Source organism: Lissotriton helveticus, chromosome 7 (genome assembly GCF_964261635.1).
Source record: "Lissotriton helveticus chromosome 7, aLisHel1.1, whole genome shotgun sequence".
NCBI lineage: Eukaryota > Metazoa > Chordata > Amphibia > Caudata > Salamandridae > Lissotriton > Lissotriton helveticus.
The window spans coordinates 1,754,180,257-1,754,197,356 of record NC_136068.1 but is presented as its reverse complement, the minus strand read 5'-3'; the positions used below and the strand labels follow the sequence as shown (position 1 = coordinate 1,754,197,356).

Below are 17,100 nucleotides of genomic sequence, written 5' to 3'. Positions count from 1 at the left end.
GTGTACGTCGCGTCGAGTTGTGCGTCCAATGAAGAACCACCATATTTGAGGCTTCCAGGCCCTGCAGGACACAGGAAATGTTGGTGCCTCTGGGTACATCAAGCCCAGATGACAGGGAGCGGCCCAAGAGTGAGGTGTCGGCTCTCGTCCACATGGAGACTCTGTGTCACAAGGTTGCGGTGGGCAGGGCTATTGATTCACATGGCCTGCCACTAAAGGGGTGGGGACAGGGCTGAGAGGGAGCAGCAGGTGATCGGTGGACACGTGGTTAGGCAGAAGGGCAAAGGGGGGGCCGAGGTACATGACAGGATAAGGGTCAAGCAAACCCAAAGTTTTCCCCATTAGTGATGCCAGGAGTCACAGCTAGTTTAGAAAATGTTGTTGTGGTTATGGAGCAGAGAGCAAGGGTTTGTTGGCCCGCTGTAAGAAAGTGCCCCTTTTATCATGGTTACCCCCCACACTTTTTGCCTGACACATGATACACTTTTGACTTGGTTGCTCTAGGTCCCTGCCAATCAGGTTCCCAGGGCCTGTGTTCTTTACCAAAGCTGTACCTTTGTACCCACAATTGGCACATCTCTGGCCACAGGTAAGCCCCTTGAAACAGGTACCAAGGGTCCATGGGACCATGGAAGGCCTCTAAGGGCTGCAGCACCTATTGTGCCACCTTCAAAGACCAAGGAGCTCTGCTGACCCAGGAAGAAGTGGACACCTACCAACTTTTCCAGGAGCTCCCCAGAGCCTGGAGGACCTGCTCTGCTCTCATCTTACAGACTCTGTCTCCCTTGATCACTGGATTTGCTCAAGTAAAGACTCATCCACAGAATGTGGATGCAGGCGGCTCTGCAATTCGGGAACCAAATGTACCCGACGCCCACTGCCCGAGGTCGTGTGGCCCAACAACACAAGGAGGCTCCCCTGTGAACCTGACCTGGGATCTGGTTATAATTAACCTTCCTCAAACTTCTTTCTGATGCCTGCAGCCTCAACCAGAAGTGTCCCCCATCTGCCACCGGAACTAGTAAGAAGAACCCGATGTCAAAGGACACCCCTGCACCTGAAACACCACGACTTTGGGTGGCCCTGCAGAGGGTGCCCCGGCATCTCCCAAGAACCCAACTCACCTCTCAAGTTAGAGGTTTTCTCCAAGAGGCCTCCCTAGACAAGCCTACAGCATCTGGACTGAACCAGAGATCCTCATTGAAAACCACAGGGTCCCCAATGTCGCCTTGGCACACGGCACCCAACCGCTCATGTGCCTCTGGTGGTGTAACTCCACTGCTGATTGTTGTCCCCTGCAGTGCTGATCTCTAACCAGGAGCTTTGCTCCCACAGCCGAGTGGCCTGCACGTAATCAGTTCCTGACCGAAGGCCTCCGTAGCCCCTTTGGCTAACATTGGGCTGCTGCATTCTGCAACCAGTGGCTCTAGTGCCGCTGCTGGGAAAATTTGATTGCCTACCTAGACCTTGGGGAACCTTGGTCCTAACCCCTACAACTCCCACTCATAAGTCGTTTAGTTAACTGTGAAACTGATAACCATTTTTCTCCCATAGGACCCAATTGTTATGTTCCATATAGGTGCCCCAATTTTGGCCCGAGTAACATCATACCCCTTCACCTACATTACCTCCCCTACACTACACAGTAACAAGCCTCTTAGGATTGAACCTTTACCTAGTTCTAGTCCTGGGCACAGAAGTTGGGTTTCCCTGAACAATAGCTCTTTATGACTTCATCTTTAGACTGACACAGAATGAATGAATATTCATAAGGATACTTGGAAAGCTGGCAGGGACTAAATCCACCTGCATAATATCTACGTACAAGGTTCATGCCATACTTCATCCTGAAATCCAAAATGCCTAATGTGAGAAAGAAGGGATAAAGGAACCCTAGATACTTTCTGTATAAATACAGCACCTCTTGCTAGTTTTAGCTAGAGGGAAACAAGACTTCCAGGCCAACACACTGACCAGAGACGCTGATGCTCCTGCTTGCAGACAGTCCAGCTGACAGTGGTCTGACACATCCCTTGTGGGGTGTCCAACTCGAGACCACGATGGGGTCCCACACTCCCTCACTTCAGGTAACGGGATTAGTCTAAACCTAGAGTGAATCTTGGCTTCACACCTACTCACATGCTAGGTACATCTAGTTAGGCATCCTAGGAGTATGCACTTTTTTATCATGCATTTTATGTTCATGTATGTGTTCATGATCATTACTAAATGGTAGAACTGTACTATCCTTTTATATTCAGAGTACTGCTGATTATATATATATTCTACTGTCTAATGGTTGTTGCAGCACATCTATTTTATACTAGAAGTACAACCGTGCAATAAATTCTTATTTTTAACAAGCTCAACTGTTTCTTCTGTGTAACTCTCTCAGACTGAATAAGTGAGCACAAGTGACTGAGTGAAAATTAGTACATTGTTTCCACGATCCTGGGGGATCAGGGTTGTCAGGTTCTAAGGTTTCCAGAAACTATTCTCTCCCTGATAAGAGGAGATTCTAGTGGCACTGTGAGCTAGTTAATGCAATCATGCTAACATTCTTGGTGGGGGTGCTCCGAACCAGTCTGCCATCAAACCCACAGTTTGTGCTATCTGAATGCGCAGATGCTGTATAGAAATATAGGAACTATACAACATGGCACCATCAATGTTGGTTGGGTACTAATTTAACAGTAGAAACTGAGTAGCTCAGTCATGCTAATTCTCAGAGGGCCCTACTCACAAAACACCAGAGACGTCTGGAGTTGGTGAGCACAAATTCTGCCACAGCTGAGTAGGAGAAATATCCTATTTATTGGCTGCTGGTTAAACAAGCTTGAAGGTAAAGTGTTCCTAAAATTGTGAAATAAAACCTTATCCTTGTTCCCTTGAACAAACTTCTCTGTTACAAAATGACTGAGGGTGAAAATAACGCAGTAGGGGATCGACGCCGCTCAACAGGAGAAGAAGCATTACGCATACAATCACCCTGAAACTAATAGGAAATGGTTTATCAGCTAGGGGTGGGTTAGTAGCTTTCGTGATTGATGCACACAAATCAAACAAAACAGAGGTATTTTATATATGGGTTACATTCCCAGCAGCGGATGCACAAACACAGACATTTCACTATTATTCAGATGGAGATGCACCAGTGGAATATGGTCCGTTCGAGGACATAGAAAATAAATTCCCCCACATACCAGAAACACCAATACTGGTTTGAAGCGCCCTGTCTCACATAAGAGGAGGAGTAATACTCAGTCCGTTAGGAAGACCAGGAGCAACATGGCTAATATTAGCAGTTTACACACCTCATTCTGACATTGAAACAATGCCATTCTGACATTGAAACAATGCCACAAGGAGACTTACTCACTCAAAATAAAGAATTAATTAACATTTACAGAAACTTGATGCAATTTGTCATGAGGAATTTCACAGTCCAACCAGCAGCAGTTGCAAATGGAACTCAATCTCATTGTACAGCAACTAAAATTACACCACAAACATTACACGCAGTCATGGGCTAAATGCCCACAAAATGTAAACAAATGCCATGTCGTTTAGTTAACTGTGAAACGGATAACCATTTTTCTCCCATAGGACCCAATTGTTATGTTCCATATAGGTACCCCATCATAGGCCCCAGTAACATCATACCCCTTCACCTACATTACCTCCTCTACACTACACAGTAACAAGCCTCTTAGGATTGAAACTTTACCTAGTTCCAGTCCTGGGCGCAGAAGGAGGGTTTCCCTGAACAACAGTGCTCTATGACTTCATCTTTAGGCTGTCACAAATTTTATTTAATTTTAATTAATACCATTCTGAGTAGCTCAGAAAACAACTCAGCTTGAGGCATTATTCCCGAATACTATCCCATTTGAAAAACACAGAATGTTACCAATTTGCTTGCCCATGGGGATTACATCATAATTAGAGGATTGTACCACTTGGGGTACAGACTTCCCTGCCATTTATACCAGAACTCATGGTATGCCTTGTTTAGCGGCGGTACCAGATGTATTAAGACAAATACAGAACGAGAACGGAGCAGAGCCTGCTCTGAACTTAGAGATAAAGTTATTAAATAACTATGACCAGGTATCAGGCATATTACTAGCTAATATTAAAGGGAAAGCAGCGTCGGTGGCAACCCGCCAACGCCTAAGGGAGTTAAGTCTGTTAGATAAATCACACAAACCGGCCAAAATAATTGAAACTGCTTAAGCCAAATTAGGCAGACACAGTTTGGGTGGGAAAGCTTCAAACCACAACTGATGGGCAGTCCTGAAAAGGACACTTCTAAGCAGACACATACTTCTTCTAAAAAGAAGTGGAATAATAAAAAACAACAAAACTTTACAGAAAATGGATCTCAATCCTGAGGTAGATCTCCTCCACAGGAACACTCTGAAGAGAGGTACAACCTTAGAAATAGGGATATTATCAGGAAACTTAACTGGTATCAGGATACTGACACACATTCCTCTCATTCCTTTCAGGGCTTGACAAAAACTTGAGCGGGAAAAGGACGGACATAGCACAAAGAAGAGTGTACTGAGTCTAGAGACAAGCAGCCCGCTCAAGACTCTACTTCCAAAAAAGAATAGAAGCCAAAATCAAAACCTAGGTACAAAAAAAGAAAGTTGAAGTCCTGAAGATCAGACATGCACAGAATTCTGATGACACAACTTCTGAACAGGGAATGGGCTCAGACGATGCTGGACAGTGCAGCAGAAGTTGCCAGAACCTGATGGAATTTCTGGTGACAGTGGACTTGAATGATTACATCATGGTGGAAACACCAGACACGAGGGTGAGCGTCCCACATATGTTACATGAAATAGCACTCCAAATGGAGGGGGACAAACCCAGGAAAGTTAAAGGTCTCTCTTTTGGGAGAACTTGTCATCTGGATATGGCATCCTATTAGCAGAGCAAGTTTGGCTGCCAGCATTTGTTATGAAGAGAAGATAGAATTTTCCATCCCTCTCCAACCTCGTTCCCATACATATTAAATACACATATGTACGGGAGTGGGCAGTTGCCCTGGCCCCAGCATTATATAAAAATCATGCCAGAAGGAATGAAAATTCAACCCAACACATTATCCCATTAAAGTTTCACCAAATGCACAAAAGCAACATCCAATAAAGCAAGAAGCTAAAAAACAGATCAGGGAGATCTCAGATCAACTTGAATATCAAGGGGTCATTGAAACATGCCCCTCACCAATGAACAATCCTTTGTTTTCTGTATCAAAACCGACAATTCATATTGTCTAGTTTTCGATTACAGACATTTAAATACATGCACAAAGAGATTCGCTGTCCAAAATGTTGTTGTAATACTTTATTCGATATTGTCATATCATAAAAGCATATTAATAAGAGTGTGTAATTCATACAATAAAAGACAATAAAATATTATTTACAGTTATAAAAAGAATTTGATGACAATACTAAAGTACAACAGTATAAAAATAGATATGAATTAATAGCAGTATATATAAAATCTATACTTTGTTAGCATTTAACATCCTAATGCGGATAAGCCAGGCTCATGATAAAAATGTTGCCACTCCACATACAGTAAGAAGGGATGTTGTATCAGTTGTAAAGATACGTAGGGCAACCCGGAAATCTCTAACCCCCAACTCTATACACGCTGGTTTCAGCCATCTCAGCCTAGCCATCTTATAAGCCATACAGCCAAACAAGAAATGGGGTAATGATTCTGATTTACATGGGCAACAAGGGCAAGTACTATTTAAGGCCCTTGATCCTTTCCATCTTTCTGTAAATTTGTTGAGGGGTAATACCTCATACCTCATTTTTAGGAAGAGAGATCTATCTCGTGGTATTCTAATAAAGTCTAAAATCGGTTCCAACTTCCTAGTGGGCTTATGATCTAAGAACTGGATGGTCAGTGATCCCCATTTCTGGTTCTTCTGCTCCATCGCGTCTACCCAATCCCAATAGATTTTCTTAATTACTTGTTTAGGCGGGGGCTTCTGAGAGATCCAAAATTCAGCCAATCCCAATTTTATAACCATTTGTCTCAGTTTATTTACCCACTGTATTTTATTCGCACTGTTCAAAGCAATAAGTTCATCCATAACCAGAGCATAGTTTGCTAGTTCTGGGGTCCTCCTCAGGTGCACCCAAAACATAAGGGGGCGAAGATTAACTATATCAAGGATAGAACGTTTGCCCATGTCATGGAAAAGGGGTTTAGGCGGAGTTGAGGTAGGGAGGGAAACTAAGCCCCTTATAAATTTATTCTCTGCTCTTACCAATTCTGGGACATTTTCACATCCCCACAGTTCCGCCCCCTAGGTTGCAGAGGGCAGCGCCCTCCCCTCATAGACAGCAAGAGCCGGGGTGATTGGTCTACTCACTGACTTCCGCTGGCTCCTTAGAATAGCACCTGAGACTCTCTTGAGGTTTAGCAGCATCTTAGCCACATGGGAATCCCACTTAATTCTGCTATTAATTCTGATCCCCAGGTAGTCAAAATCCTCAACCACCTCAAGAGATGACCCATTAAGAGTGATGTTAATTTTCTTTGATTTTTTGGAGCGGGGCAAAACCATCAGCTTGGTTTTGGTCGTATTAATAGTCAACCCACGTTCGTGGCAGAACAAACTGAATCTATCCAGTAATTTTTGTAGTCCAGATGGGGTTTTGACCAACAGGAGGGTGTCGTCCGCAAAGAGGAGAGTTGGTGTTTTCTCCCCTGCCAGGACTGGGGCATCGGCATTGCACTCCCTCAAATGGTCTGCCACCCCATTAATAAAGAGGGAGAACAATGTCGGGGCCATCACACAGCCCTGGCGTACCCCCCTGTTTACAGACACCCTCCCTGTTAGCTGACCCTGTCTCCCCCATCTAATCCTGGCATAGCGGCCCTCATGGAGTTTGACTATCATCTCCAGGAGGTAACCAGGGAACCCCATTTCCTGCAACACCCTCCAGAGTTTGTCACCGGGAACCAAGTTGAATGCACTTTTAAGGTCTATAAAGGCCAAATCGAGATTGCCCTTCATAATAGTTACTGTTTTCCAGTATATTGCCCAGAACCTAAAAACCTGGTCCATTGTACCCACATTTTTACAAAACCCCGCCTGGAAGTGGGATAGAATATTCCCCTCCTCTAACCATCTATCCATTCTATTTACAATGACCCTACCAACTACTTTCTGCATAGCATCGATTAAACTAATCGGTCTGTAGTTGGCAGGGTCCTCCCTGTCACCTTTCTTGTGTATGGTGACCACTTCCGCACCCTTCCAGGAGTCGGGTACAGAATGACCGTTGACAATGAGATTCATAAGGGGGGCAATAAAATCTGACCATAACTTGGGATCATATATATATAAATCACCCGGTAGCGCATCCGGGCCTGCCGCTTTTGCGGGGATTATGTTCCTAATAGCGTCATGAACTTCCCGGGTTGTAAATGGTTCTACGGGTGCAGACCCCTCATTACTATGATTAACTTGTGCCCTACCAAATGGGCCTGCCTCATCTTCACCACAATACAAATTTGTGAAGTGTGAGTGCCATTGCTGTTCAGTTATGTGGTTGGCGAGGGGCTCCGTACATACTCTGTCTAATTTGTTTATCAGGTTCTAAAACATAGTTGTGTTTTTTGAACTGGCTACGACCCTAAGTTCCTGCCAATAATCCTCCTCCCATTCCCTCGTGGCCCTCTTGACACACAGATTGTATTGCCTTCTAGCCAACCGAACAGCTGTGGTATCCTTTTTCCTAATAGCATTTGCTATGGCCCTTCTCTTTTCCCTACATTGTACCGTGTACCGTAAAGTACTGGCTTTTACTGGATTCTTATATTTTAATCCCCCTTTATTTTTTATTGTGAAAAAGGAGCCAATTTTTTTAATTAAGGTATTATAAGAGTCTATAAGGCTGAAATTTGGATTGACTTGCTGGGCACAGATTTTAGATACAAGTTCCCTGGTTTCTAGTTCCACCAGGTCTTTAATACACAATAGACTGTCTTCCTGACACGACACCCTGTTCCATTTAAGCCTGCGATTGCAGTTGGATGGGACTAGATCTTTTGTTATCATTAATGGATCATCCGCGGATGACCTCTCCAGCCCCCATTACATTGCCATACAAAGCGGGTTGTGATCGCTATCCTGCGACTGTATAATTTCCATATCAATTAGTCGACTCCAAGATCCAATGTCAAGCAGAATATAATCAATTCTGGAAGGGCAGCTAAGTTTATTATAGGTGTTGGCACCATTAGGATCCGAATTTGTCCTACCATTGAGGGCACTTGCAGCCTGATTCATCATTCACCCGTTTTGCGAGCCCCTAATAGCGATTCATAGCGAATCGCTATTAAGGACTCGCAAAACGGTATTCATGTAGGAATTGCTAAATAAATAGCGATTCCTACACATTCCTTATTTGCGAGTAGCAAATTGCTAATCGCAAATAAGGAATAACTCCCCATTCATTCCTATGGGCCAAAAGGCCCATAGGAATGAATGGGGAGTATTCCTTATTTGCGATTAGCAATTTGCTACTCGCAAATAAGATAGCGATTTAAAGGGTGCCAGGGGTGTCCAAAGGACACCCTGTAGCACCCCTTAAATGCACATTTGAACAGGTGTTGCGCACACACATGTCCAAAGGACATGTGTGTGTGTAACATGCAAAAGAAAAAAATGCACTAAAGTGCTTTTTACACTATTTTCGCAATTTACCACCAAGTCAGACTTGGTGGTAAATTGTGACCAAATATTGCGATTTCGCAATTTCTAATTGGTTGATGAATTGCATTTAAGGAATCTCTATTAGAGATTCCTTAAATCCAATTCCTCGCAAATATGCGATTTCGTAATAGAGATTTTTGCATTTGGGATGATGAATCCCAAATGCAAAAATCGCACTCGCAAAGGGCCAGATTCTCAGAATCTGGCCCTTTGCGAGCGCAAATCAGCTTGATGAATCAGGCTGATAGTTACTGGCAACTTCCCGCTTAGTAACCCCAGTCATGTAGACAGTGCCCCTGGGGAATTTTGTCACTCTGCTCCCAGAGGATAGTCTATCCCTATCTCCATAGTGAGTGGCGTGCCCCTGCAGCTCCCTACGTTGTAATGTTATATCTATCTGTTTTGCTACTATGGGGTTTCGGCTTGAGGTGTTGTTCCTATCTATGTTTTTAGCAAGGGGTGATTGTGCTGGGTGCATAATGTGTAAATCCCCTGCGATTTTGCCATCTGATAATGGAGCAGTACGTGGTATGCGATTAGATGATGTCACCTCTACAATCTTGGATATTGGAGTCAATTGTGGAATGAGAGCTTTAACAGGGTTAGGAACTAGCACTGGGTGAGGGGAGATTTCTTTTTGTGAAGCCTTCCATTTTATAAGGTCCGTCATAATTTCCTTAATTTGGGCTATATCCCTTTCCAGGCCTTTTACTTTTCCCATTAGCCTATGATTAAAGTTCGAACATCTAGGGCAGCCATCTGGGCTATTCCTATCCTTCATATCCTCCCCCTACCTTTGCATTAAGACCTCACCTATTTCCCTTGACTCCCCTTCCAGCACCGCAAATCGATTGGTACAAGTAATATCCACTTCCTTTTCCATGCAGCGCAGGGACCTGTCTGCATTCTCATTTGGCATTTCTATGATAGCATTAACATTTACCCCTTTATGTGCCTCAATGACATTTACCTCTATGGGGTTAGGGGAGTCAGTGTGAGTATTATCCAGTAAAGACTTAGGGGCATATTTATGATGCCCTTGCGCCTCCTTGCGCCGCAATTGCGTCACGTAATGTGACGCAACGGCGGTGCAAACAATGCGCCCTATTTACAATGTGACGCATCTAGGAGATGCGTCACGTTGGAAACCCCTGCGCCATAAGGAGGCGTTCCTGCGCAGAGGGGGGGGGCGTTCCTGCGCAGGAACGCCTCCTAAAAGTGGCTGAGTGAAATCTATGAGATTTCACTCAGCCACTTTCTACATCAATTCCTTACGCCTGCAGGCGTAAGGGTGACGCACAATGCATTAAATAGGTGGCTCCTGTGCATTGCAATGCGCCGCCCGTACGCCGAGAGATGCGTCAAGCATCCTCACTTCCTTGCACCATGGTGCGCCGCATCATAAATGTGGCGCACCATGGGTGGCGGAGCAGTGGCGCACTGTGGCGCATGTTAACTGGGGCATCCCTGGGGATGCGCCAGTTAACATAAATCTGCCCCTTAGATTTTACATTTTTATTGAAAATTGCTGGGATAACTTTACTTTTTCTAAGCAATAAACTTTCCAGCACGGGGTCAGCTTTATCCACATTACTTGAGGCAGTAGCGGTCACTAATACATTCTCACAGTCTGCAACAATGTTTTCAATACTTGACATTACACAATTGACAGCAGCATGTCATGCTTTCTTAGACTTCTTCCTTTTTTTTACTGTAGTAACAGCGACTCTCACCTAACCCTGGGCGTAGCACTACGCTACGCTCGCGTAGTTTGCGAAGTTTGCGCAACTTCGCACTACGCGAGCTGCACGTAGCACAGTGCGAACACGCGTAGCACAGTGTAGCGTAGTGCAGCGGTCATTTTTTGCTTGTTCGCGGTCCTCAACGTCATGTTCGCGACCGCGAGCAAGCAAAATGACATCCCGGCGAGACTCTGAACGCGGGAAGGTCAGATTTCTCATTGCGAGTGGTCGTGCATGCTCGCGACCGCTCGCAATGAGAAACTACCAGTTCGCGTTGAGAAAGCTGCCGCTCGAGTAAAAATCTACTCAAGCGGCAGAAAACTACAGCTCACACTGTGCAAGATGCAGTTTTCAATGATTGCACAGTGCGAACAAGCATCCGGCACTTTGCAATCATTGAAAATGCATCTTGCACAGTGCGAACATGCTACTACGCAGCTCGCGTAGTGCTGCGTGAAGTTCGCGTAGTGCGAAGTGCACTTCGCGTAGCGCTACTTCACGAACTACGCCCAGGGTTACTCTCACCCCCTCCATAACATTTTTCTTCCCCATGCTGCTATGACGATGTTTTAATACAGGGGAGACTAATGATGCACTCACGAGGAAGGACCAGTAATGAGGTATATACCCGTGGGGTGTTCACAGTACCTGTGTCCTGATATGTGTCCAAGTCACTCGAAAGGAGGGGGGCCCTGCCCAGCCTCGGTCTGCCTAGGACAGCCGTAGATGGCCCCGCCCTTGTCCCGGGCTTAGCCCGGCGCCGTCCCGCGTGCGTCCCGCAACACGGGGGCTCTCACTGGTATGAGTGTAGGAAGTTGGATATCTGACTATGGTTACCCCCAAACTTTTTGGCTAGTGTTTAGCTAGTTTTTGACTTAGTTGGCCTGGGATCCTGCTATTCAGGGCCCCAGGCTAATTGCTCTCTCCTTAAAATGGACTCCATGTACCTTAGGTACATATCCAATTGGAACTGGTTCACCTTATTGGCCCCTGTAACAGTGTACCCCAGGTACCCAGGGCATAGGTGCTTCCAAGGCCTACCAGGGGCTGCAGGTACGTATTTTGCCACCCCTGGCCTGGCCTCCATATTTGACACAACTGGCTGATCACTCAGCTGGGGTAAGTCGGTGTAACCACCCCTTACTTAGGTGTAGTATGCCTATACCTAACCCAAAATGGACACATATGTTCCTATCAGCCACTCCTATGGAAGGCCTCATCAATCCTGGAGGCAGAGTGCTTGGAAATATGTGAGATGGTGCTCTGGCATGAGCTGAGCCTGTCTCCAGCTTTCGGAACCAAGTCCTTTAGCTGTTTCATGATACTGCCATACCATATACTCTTAAGTGCATTATGAACCTCGCGGTTAAATGCTATCTTTGGTTTGGCTTTATCAAAACATGTCGAGTAAGGTGTCATACGAATTGGAATACTACCCCCTCGCCAGTTCTGGTGACGAGGGTAGCATTCCACCCTTCTAGAGGGATATGACATGTACCTAACCTGAACACCGGTTAAAGTTAAACAGAGCCTCAGCATTACAAAATGGATGCTGCCACCACAGACACAAGTCTGACCTCCTGCTGCTGGGAGTCCTTCCAGCGAGGGTGGCTTGGACAAAGGGTTTCCTGCCTTGGGAGGTGCTAGCACCACCCCAGACAGGGTTTTGTGTATTGAGTAGGACAGGGCTGAATAGAATCAGACATGCCTGGGGCACACAAGGTGTCCCTGTGCATATGCCAGTTCAAACCGGTGCTGGGGCTCTCCAGCCCCAGTCTTGGCGCGAAGCTGGAAAAAGGAAAGGGGGTGTAACCACCCCCCTTCCTGGTCCCACCCAGAGGAGGGACCTAGCAGGTAATCCGGCCCCTAGATTTGGAATAAGAGTAGGAGCTATGTCCCAAGACTTCAGATCATCCAGAACTCAACTTGAAACTAAGAAGAAAACTGGACTTCGACATTCTGCTGCACAGAAGACTGAAGAGAATCTCCCTTGTGGCCAAGGAGTGACCACCCTGTGAATACAGGCACCAACCAGCAACTCGACATCTGCTTTGCCGCCGCCTCCCGCCAGGGCCCGAGCCCAGAGCCTGACAAGACCCAGACTCCCAAACATCTCAGAGCCCGATCCACAGTCCCTGAAAGAAGAGACCCGTGGAGGCACCGAGAGACGTGGGACCGGACACCTTGGAAGACCCCTGAGAAGCTGACTGCACAGCACCCGAGGCACCCTTGATGCTGTGCTTTGGGGTTTGAGAAGCCCCAACACCGAGCAGCAATTGCACTGAAGATCAGCCCCCCAGCATCTCCACGATCTGCGTGGGGCCCTTTTGCACTTTGCCACTTGACGCGCCATCCCGGCCACTTGCCACGTGGCTATCGGCCATCTTGGCAATAAAAATGACAAACTACACTGCTGGTCTGGTTGCCCCAGATTGGCCCTTGCTCCCCTAAAAAGGAGCACCCGCTTTGACCTTGCTGGTCCGAGTGAGAAGCTTGCATCGATTCCTGCATGGCTTGCATTAGCCAAGGCCTGTTTGCTCCGATCAAGAAGCCGACACCGCCAACAGCGAGAGCCTTTGTGGGACAGCTCGTGACCAACGCCTGGATGTCCTTGACCTCTTGGTGTCCACGTGGCTGCAGAGACAATCTTCACCTCTTCACCTGTTTGCACCCGACATCGCCTGGTTCCATCCTGGTTCCACGTTAGTTACTGGCTAGTGACTTTGAACATTGTCCCCTCTGCTTTCAGGTCTTCACCTCTTCAGATCCACCCTTGGATACACCGGAACTCTCCTCGACGACCCGCCTGCAGCATCTTCAGCTCCAAGCATCATCGACCTGCGTGACGAAACCCGACACTACTTCGCACCTGTGCACCCGCTTCCTGTGGATGAGGTAACTCAGCAACGCCGGTGTTCCCACACTGGTATACAGCTCTAGTGCCTGTGTCTAAAGTTTTATCCTTGTAGGTCAATTGGAAGGTTCCTTAAACACTAACTTTGTAACTTTTACGCACCATTGACATTACATTGGTGCATGCGTGCGCTTTAAGCGCTGCACCCGAGTCCCGCAGGCCTTTCCCGACTTCATCACTGCTAGTCCCGAACAGCTCCAGCGATTCCCCTGGCCCTAGGCCTCTTTCCTTCCCCCATAGTGGTCCTTATACCACTATTTTAGTATATGGTTTAGGTGGCCCCTAGGGCTCATCCATATTGTGCAACTTTTGTATATTTAAACTGTGTTTTGTTTTAACGCTTTTGCTTCTGTGCTCATAAAGAGTATAGGGGATATTTGTAGAAATAAATCTATATATATTTTCAATATATATCTGTGTGGTGTCCTTTCATTTGGTATTCAAGGGGATTGTGTATGGTAAAACAGCTTGCTTCACATGCCTTTACAGAGTTTAGCCTAAGACTTCCTAGTCCATGCTACCCCTAAGATAGCTTGTCTATAAGGTTGACTTACAACCAATCATCATAAGGGTTGCTTGGCATGGTACAAGGTGATCACTAGAACTAGTGAGCATCATATACCAGGCCAACTTCTCACAAAGAGCACCTCCGGGGGCGGGACAGGGCGTGCGCGACTTTCTTCGTCAAGGGCCGCTGGGGGATGTAGTCCCCGGTCCGCCGCGATGTCAGGCGGCAGAAGAAGCAGACGCCAGGCAACAAGGAGGCTGCTGCGGGCAACAGGGATGACATGGGAGGGCTGCGGCGCTCCTCGGCGCTTCACGGCACTCCACGCAAGCCCAGGTCAGTAGCTGTATGTCCAAAATGTACAAAGTGCCGCATTGATGATTAACATTGTGGCGGAAAAAATACAAAACAACACTTGATATCGCAAATGGATCTTTCTGTCAAAATATAGCGCCTGAAAGACGGTATTTGACTGCATTCTCAGCATTAGGGTCCCAGCCACAATTTTGTCATCTTCCCCAGGGGTATAGGAACAGCCGCAGGGAATTTTCGGCAAAGGTACTGAGTTACTCCAAAAATTTGTCCTATGTTGATGATATTTATCTAAAGGACGATGACTTAGAGAGGCACTTGACCAAAGACCATAATTATGGGATTTGCATCTGAGGGCAACAAATCTAACTTTAAAAAATCAAAAAATTGCCCAACTCAATGTCCTATTTTTAGGATAGGAGCTGTCAAGTGAAGGCAAAAGTCTGGCAGCTATCTTTTTAGAAAAGAGTGCGCTACTCTAACATCCAAAATCATTAAATAATTTACAATCAATACTGAGATTCCTAAATTTTTGCAGAACATACATTTTGTATTATGCAGAAAGCATAAAACCTTTTTAAGACTTAATAAGACCTGACTTGTCAGTTAGACAATGAACAGAGGAACACACAAACATCCTACGTTCACTACAAGAAGACATGATAGCTTCAAAAGTCTTACAGACGCGAGTAAACGTACTCAACTTAGTGATCCATGTAGAAGTGGGTGAATGTGGGTACACTTACTTAATCTTCAATGAAGGGGGAAACAGTACCAATCGCGTACAAATCACAGCTGTACACAAACGCAGAAATGCATTTCACTTCAACAGAGAAAATACTGACGGCATTTTAGCCCGCTGTAACAAGAGAAAGAGCATTGGATCTGGGGAAACGCATAATTGTCGTAACCCCGGTATGAGCTTTTGAAGCGGTTACAAAGGCTAGAATTCCAAATGCAAAAGCCTTACATCTGAGATGGATACAAGGGGCTAATTCTCATACTGCAACGGACGTTGAAAACAGATTTGATCCAAGTCTAAAAACACAAGCATTTCTGCAATACGAACAAGAATATCCTCTACTGAATGAAATATTGCCTCTAGATCAGTATGAATATATCATCTACACTGACGGATCTGCTCAACCTGCCATAAGGAGTAAGCAACAATACAGCGAATCATGTGCTATCGTTAAAGGTCACTGTGAGAAGTTGGCCAGGTATATGATGTTTACTATTCTAGTGAGCACCTTGCACCAGTCCAAACAACCCTTATGGTGATGGTTGTAAAGTCAACCGTATAGACCAGCTATCCTAGTGGTAGCATGGACAAAAGCAGTCTTAGGCTAAACTCAAGAGAGCATGTGAAGCCAGCTGTTTTACCATATGCAAGCCTTTTAATATCAATTGAAAGGACTCCACACAGGTTATATATTCAAAATATATATGTATTTAATTCTAAATAAATCCCCTTAACTCTTTATGAGCTCAGGAGTACAAGCGTATAACAAAAAACTCAATATAACATACAAAAGTTGCACAAATATGGATAGGCCCTGGAGGCCCGCTAAACCATATACAAAAATAGTGGTATAAGAACCACGTCACGAACATTGGTAAGGCCTAGGGCCTGGGGAATCGCTGGGGCTACACTGTACTAACAGCAGTTAGGTAGTGGGAGGCCCACCGGCTGCGGGTGCAGTGTCTAAATGCACACGCGTGCACACATAGAAGTCAATGGGTGCGTACATTTAGAAAGTTAAAGATTTAGGAGTCTTCCGACTGGACTAGAAGCTAACCACTTGAAACTAGGACACTAGGAGAGTAACTCTTTACAGGAGCACCGCAGTACCCGAGTTACCTCACCCACAGGAAGCGGGTGCATAGGTGTCAAAGTGTGTCGGGTTTTGTCGTGAAGTTCTATGGAGCCTTGGAGAAAAGATGCTGCTGGCGACCAGGAGAGAAGAGTCCGGTTGGATCCAAGGGTGGATCGAGGATGAAGAGTACCTGAAAGCAGAGGGGACAGAGTCTGGGTCACTAGCCAGTGACCAGGAAGGAACCAGGAAGGAACCAAGCGATGTTGGGATGAGATCAGGTGATGTCATGAAGCTTGTCTCCGCTGCCACGTGGACCAGGAGGTGTTGACGACAAGCAGGAGCTGGATACTGACTGTCCAACAAAGGTTCTCGCTGTTGGCGGTGTCGGATCTCAATTTGGAGTCAACAGGCCTTGGCAAATGCAACCCATGCAGGAATCAAAGATGGCTTCTGGATCAGACCAGCAAGGTCTGATGGGCTGCTCCTTTTCAGGGGAGCAAGGGCCAGTCTGGAGCAACCAGACCAGCATTGGAAATTCAAAGTTTCGTTGTCACAGAGGCCACTAGCCAACGGGCAAATGACTGGACCGATGCGTCAAGCAGGAAAATGCAAAAGGGCCCCATGCAGCACTCGGTGAGTGTGGAGAGGTGGTCTTCGGTGCAGTGGGTGCTTGGGGCTGGGGCTTTTTAATTCCCAATGCACAACTTCGAGGGTGCCTCAGAAGGTGCTTGGAAAGCGATTTGCTGGCTTTCCAAGAAGGCGGGTCCCACGTCACTCGTCAGCTCCATGGGTCTCAGCTTTGCTGTGGCTGTGGATCGGGCTGTTGGATGTCTGAAAGTTTGGTTCTTGTCAGGCTCTGTGTTCAAGATCGGGCGGGAGCAATGACAAAGCAATCCGATGAGCGCTTGATGGTGCCTGCTTGCACAGGGTGGTCACTCCTTGACCACAAGGGAGATTCTTCAGTCTTCTAGGTCGAGTAGGATGTCGAAGGGTCCAGAGTTTTGTATCAGAGTTTCAGTCGGGATTATCTAAAGTCTAAGGACACAGCT

The 17,100-nt window shown here is 46.2% G+C and overlaps 1 protein-coding gene across 1 annotated transcript in view; it reads right to left on the bottom strand.

The window, feature by feature from the left end:
* The window catches only part of LOC144769678 (sialic acid-binding Ig-like lectin 13), a 285,815-nt gene extending 276,135 nt beyond the window's left edge, over nt 1–9,680 (bottom strand). Inside the window, exon 1 of the mRNA XM_078653871.1 lies at nt 9,575–9,680. Coding sequence (XP_078509997.1) covers nt 9,575–9,680 — 106 coding nt within the window. The remainder of the gene's footprint in view (nt 1–9,574) is intronic.
* Between the last annotated feature and the right edge of the window lie 7,420 nt (nt 9,681–17,100).